General features: G+C 42.9%; 1 protein-coding gene across 1 annotated transcript in view; it reads right to left on the bottom strand.

Moving 5' to 3' along the window:
- The window catches only part of LOC106529057 (microtubule-associated tumor suppressor 1 homolog), a 42,883-nt gene that overhangs the window by 29,818 nt on the left and 6,993 nt on the right, over positions 1-6,072 (bottom strand). The window contains exons 2-3 of the mRNA XM_014024390.1: positions 2,838-4,809; positions 1,893-2,130 (exon numbers count right to left, since the gene is read on the bottom strand). Coding sequence (XP_013879844.1) covers positions 1,893-2,130; positions 2,838-4,652 — 2,053 coding nt within the window. The 5' untranslated portion in view covers positions 4,653-4,809. The remainder of the gene's footprint in view (positions 1-1,892; positions 2,131-2,837; positions 4,810-6,072) is intronic.

The following is a 6,072-nucleotide window of genomic DNA, read 5'->3' as shown; positions in this document are numbered from 1 at the left end:
ACCGCGCAGCGCGCGCGCATGCGCTGGGGGGTTACGGTGCGAGGCGCCGTGGCTTCTGAATAAATGAAAATGATTTAACACAGTTGTTTATACTTTTAGCAGCTCTTTTTATTCCACAGCTGACCTGCTAAAAATGACAGATTTTCTTTTCTGGATCTCTGACAGACGGACTTCAATCTCTGAACTCGTAAAGTTCTTCTTTTTAGTTTTCGCTGTCATTTTTCATGAATGGACACTTCCTTGTATCTGAGGTAGGAAACATAGCCTTATATGGTGTTTTTGGGGTGGTAATTATGCTATTCTCCTCTTGCGTGCACGGGCAGTTGATACAAACAGGTGTAATTTACGCAGCTCATTTACACACTTTTCCTGAAGATAGAAGAGTTTGTTGAATCTGACGTGACATGTTCGTACGAACAAAAGTAAGAGAAATTTAGGATAAGAATACGAACATGTTCTTGCATGAGGCCCATTGAGTCTAAATCTGCAGGCGCCAGTGGTTTTGAAGTTTAAACCCGCGCTCCGCTGCGACACTTCAGCCTAAGCTTTAAAATCAGAAAAAAAAAACTTTTCCAGTTGAAGTGACCCAAATTCAGCAAGAGTTTATTTCCAAATCCCACAAGCTGCTTTAGCAGAAGGAAATGCTGCAGCACTCGCTCCCACTGCACCACTGGTTCAGCTGCGCCTCACAGACACTCCAAAGCCTCCTGTCCTTCAATGCGCTATCAGCTCCTGGAGATGCATTCAGTATGATGCCTAGATCTGAGATGATTATCAGATGGGAGTGTTTTATTTATTTTAGATTAAATAAGACACCTCCGTGATGAGCATAAAACTGAAAATGTCTCTGTGTGAGTGTGATGATGCCACAGAGCTCCATTCTTGTGAAGCCTCGTTTAATTTTTTTCTCCGCCTCACTTGGCCTATTTGTCTTCCAGAGGTCCGGAGTGTTAATTGCAATCTGGATGGCCTTTAGATTTTTCCGTCACCTTGTAAAAAAACTGTTAAATATGGAAAATATTCCGTTAATGTGACCTCTTTTCCCACTCTTTATTTTGCTACATTTTCATTTTTTTAACCTTATTTCCAGTACAGTCTGCATAAATCAAATCCGTATTATTGCGCAGTTTTTAATTTAATAATTGTTTTAACAGTGATGGCGGCACGTTGTGAGTGACAGCTGTCCTCTCCTCTCCTCCTCAGGCTGTTACAAGCTGCAGCCACTGCATAACATTTTTCATATTTTAATCTTATTTTTGGCTTTTTGTAACGTGATCAAGTCAAAAGCGCGATAGTGTGTGCGCGCGAGCGATAGTGCGTGTGCGCACGCCGCTTTGGGTGCATTGGGCTTTGTGAGACAGAAGCGCCATTTTTCAGCACCATATGATGCGTGCCACATTCATGTGGCCTTTGTTGGTCAGGATGTGGTTGTTAGGTGCCTGGTGTCACGTTCGTGTTTTTGTGTGCCGCGCATATTGCGCCCATATGGCCTGTATTTGTGTGGGTCAGTTGCGGTGATGGTTTTGTGCATACCCTATGATAACCTGATCTGGCCCACCCATTCTTTCTCAGGCCTGGCCTAAAATAAATTTCTGGCTACGCCACTGCTTCTAACTAATGAAATATTAAGTTATTAGTGACAAAAATTTGTCTGGATAACGGCAGACTGACTGCTCGTAAAATATACGACAGGTCTGGACCACTCGTGAATTTTGTTCGTATCTGAAGAAAATCTTAGAATACGAAAAAATTGGTGAATGCCACAAATTCTCCTAAATCACTCGTACACACATCTAAACAAATCGTGCATACGAAAGAACCAATGTGAACCATATGTTTTCTTTCTGTTAAAAATAAAACAGAACCTACATTTAAAGAAAGATTATTCCTACCTGCATTACTTTTCTGCTGGAACTGAGGTTTCCCGTTAGTTCTGGAAGTCCTGAACACACTGACCCTTTCAAAGGTTCCCTGTCTTTGCTTGACTGACAGAGGACTTGGTCTTGGACTCGCAGCAGGAGGATGTGAAAGTGATCCAACTTTTCCTTGTTTGGAGAATGGATGACGCTGAGTTCTACTTGTTCTTTCATCCAACGGAGCTCCGGCCGTATCTGATTTGTTGGACTCTGACTGAAAAATCAAAGATTTTCTTACTTGAAGGCATTTGGGAATTAGAAATTGTTCAACTCTAATGGTGCGTTCACACCGAACGCGATTTCAGCGTCAAAATCGCAGCCAACGCTGAAGTTTGAAGCTTGTGCACTTTGAGGTCAGACGCAGGACAGCTGCGCTGCACGGCGACAGCCGCCCCGCCCCTCCCTCCTCTGTGGGGCTGTTTAATGTCGGACGAGGAAGTGGCTTTGCTTTATTTACAGAGAGCCAGAGCATGTCACGTTCATCAGATAATTAATTCATAATTAATTCACCAGATAATTCAGAGAAGAGGCTCACAGCTCGCTTTCAGGACTATTTTTTTCAGTCTGATGAGTCGCTGCCACGCATTGCTGCGGATCAGGACACGACTGCAGCACTCATTTCAGCTAAAGAGCAGGAGCTCTGTCTGTTTCAGGTTAGTGGACATCATTCAATAAACTGTCCCGTCGGGAAATATGTCACTACGTCACACAGTGGAGTCTCTGATTGGTTGACGCTGCGCGTCGAGCTGCAAAAGTTCAGATTTTCTAACTTCAGCGATTTGTGCCTCAGCGCGTCGAACGCTCAGATCGTTCAAATCGTTCAAATCGCGCTGCTCTAATCGCGCTTGAGGCGCCGCAGCACTTCCCGACGCTGAAATCGCGTTCGGTGTGAACGCACCATAAGCCCCTGCAGATACTCACCACCAGGCTGATCTTCTTCACATCTCTTGGAGAGTTGTTAGTCATTTCTTCAACCTGTTTATTTCGGGAAGGGCCGATGAGATGCCCCGGTTTGGTTGAGTCTTTGTCCTTGCCAGTTTTACAAACGGTAAAACTAGTTGTGACTCTCAGAGTTGCTCTTTTCTCTTTGGGTGGTTTAGATGTTGAACTTTCAGACGAGCTGCGGGGCCGTGCCTTGCTTAAGGGAGGTTTGTCTTGACCTAAAGTTAAGCCTGATCTGACCCCAATTTTGTTTGACACATGCTTCATTTGGCCACTTCTAGCTGGTGATTTTTCTAAAGACGATGCACAGCTCTGGCTGCCAGTATGTTCTGTTGAAGCATCTGATGTTTGGCTTGCCTGTTTATTTTCAGAACTGCCTTCACCAGTTTGGACAGCTGAAGCAGGGTCATTCACAGCTGGGTGAGGGTCAAGTGAAGATGCTCTGGTATTGACTTGTCCGTCTACAACAGAAAGGCCACATGATTGTTTAACTTTCAAATTAGCAGTAATTGTATTAACTTTTCCATGAAACTTTTGCAACACTTCAGACGTGGCAAAGAGTGCTCTACTCATTACTCGTGCAGGAGTAATCCGAACGCTTGTTTTGTTGTTTCCTTCACTGTGTTTATCAGATGCATTACTTTGCTCTGATTTTTGTTGTGAACGAGCTGGTCTAAATACCTGGTGTGACACTTTAGATTTCACACCACCGAAGTCTGATTTGGGAAACCTAGGAGTTTTTGTTTTATTAGCTCTACTGAGTGAAGGTGTGAGTGTGGAGACTGGACACTGTTTGGCAGTGACACATATTGGCTGTTCTTTTACAAGCTGGATTTCTGGCATGCTTACGTTTTCAGTACAAGCAAGCAAGGAGGGGAGGGGAGGGTTTTTGTTGCCAACATTTTGTATAGGAGTAGAAGTATGAATATCATCACTTTCTTGAATAGCTGACATGCAACTAACAAAAGACTTTTCATGCTCTGGTATAAATTCTGAAACATGAAGCAACGATTCTGCTTCACCGTTGGCCTTATTTGTGAGGTCTGGAGAAGTTTCAAAGATGAAGGTCTTCCACAGACTTCCTTCACTCTTACTTGGCAGAGCTAAAACAGAGCTGGAAGGTACAATATCAATTTCCTCAGTCAGAAGCTCCAAATTGTCTGCCTGAATGAAAGTCAGACCAAGACCAGGACAGCCTGCGTTTTCCTCAGACACTCTTTCTGTGGATATTTTGCTGACATCTGGTAGTGTAGTTGACAGAAGGTTAAATTCTGCAGGCAATGATAGCTGGCTTGCGGATGGAGAGAGGTTTGATTCCTCCAGTGAAGAGACAGCTATGAGTGACAGCTCTTCCTGACAGAAACTGTTACTCCTTATCAGCATTTCTCCAGGGCTCAGAGAGCAGCTGTCAATCTCACTGGAGCTTTTAAAGGAGAAGTCACGTGAACTCAGTTTGAATTCCCTCCCAGCAAAGTCTGGAAACATCGCTTCACAGTCACCTTTGTCCTCTGTGGGCCTGCTTAATGACCGATCCGTCTCAGACGTAGTTTGTCCGGTAGGAAAACATCTCAAGCTTTCATTACAGACATGTGGGCTGCTGTTAATGGGTGTGACAATAAAAGTTTTGTCCATTTTAGAGGATACACAGAGATCACCCTGTACCAAGGTGGGATTTGGGACATCACACACACAGGAAGATTCACAGAAGGAGCACTCCATGTTGATGTAAGGGGAGCTCCGGGCTTCTCTTTCACCCAGGCTGGAAATACTGTGGGTATCAGGTGATGAAGACATGCTACGACTCAAAGGGAAAGGCAGAACTGCCTGTTGCTGTTTGACACTGTAAATGAACTCTAAAACGGGAGTTTTCAGCCTTGTTAAGAGTTTACCTACACTTCTTGATCTATTTACATTTCCTTATCCATCAAATTTGATGACCAGGACTGAACATCTGTAAAAGAAGAGAAACGTTTTTAGTAAAAACATCAGTTACTCAAAAACATATTCAGTCAAACATTCATGAATTGTAAATAATAGTAGTCACTAAAAACGTAACGGATTTTGTAGGCCGTCTCATTGTTTGTGATTAGGCCCAGGATGGTGACATCACTCTCGTTTTTAACAAGCTTTACAGAGGTCACTGGAGCATAGCTCATTGGTGTACAGATTAAACAGATACCGAGAGTACACATCCCAGTCGTGCCCCCATGGTGTTATCTGTTGAGACCTGTTATTAAGAATGTCCATAATCAGTTTACAGATTGCAAGAGAGACCTGTAGTTGCCTAAGTTTGTCTGCAGATGAATAGAATGATCTAGAAAAAAAAAAGAGACTGGCACTGCAGTTCTCTGTTCAGGTGATCCAGAAAATAATGAAAGCCGAGATTCACAGCATCATTCACAGAGCAGCTTGACCTGAAAGTGAACTATATAGGATCTAGTTGATGGACAGTGGTGGATCTGCGGAAAAACCATCATCAGTTTTTTTTTAAACATTTCATAGCTACCGACATGAGTGCAATAGGTTGGTAGTCATTCAGGCAGGGGACTTTTTGGCACCAGGACTATGATAGCCCTTTTCCAGCAATGGGAGACATGATGATTTTTGATGGATTTTTTTTATATCTTTAAGAGAACACGAGCTTACTGTGCCACACCAAACTTCTAAATAGCTGGTAACGCTCCATCTGGATCTGCAGCCTTCCATTTATTTAGTTTGCAAAATATATTTTAAAAAAAAGTATATCATGCTTTTAAATCCTTCTTTTTCACGTCTAAATCATTCACTTATGGTCTAATTAAAATAAAACTGCAACGCTTTGGTCTTAATTCCTCGTTTTTGTTGCTCCACAGACTCCTTGCTTTACCCCTGTTCTGAGTTGCGCCTCAGAGCAAGCTGTTTTGGTGCGGTCTATTTAAATGCAAGTGAGATATTTCACACCCCGCCTCCTCCAGGTCGCTGAACGTTCGACTCCACCCCGTTCGGCCATGTTTGTAGTTTCACAGCAACAACACAGTTATCTACCGACTAAAAACCGTTAAGTTAAAATAAGATAAGATAAAACTTTACTGATCCCACAGTCTGGAAATTTGCACATTACTGCAGCTTAATACAAGAGAGGCTGAGAAGAATAATGAAAGATCAATAAAAGATAAACAAAACCCCACAATATACACGTAATATATAGTAATGTACCAATGCACATATACACATA

This window comes from Austrofundulus limnaeus, unplaced genomic scaffold (genome assembly GCF_001266775.1).
Source record: "Austrofundulus limnaeus strain Quisiro unplaced genomic scaffold, Austrofundulus_limnaeus-1.0 Scaffold420, whole genome shotgun sequence".
In the NCBI taxonomy this organism is placed as follows: domain Eukaryota; kingdom Metazoa; phylum Chordata; class Actinopteri; order Cyprinodontiformes; family Rivulidae; genus Austrofundulus; species Austrofundulus limnaeus.
This window is presented reverse-complemented; position numbering and strand designations above follow the sequence as displayed.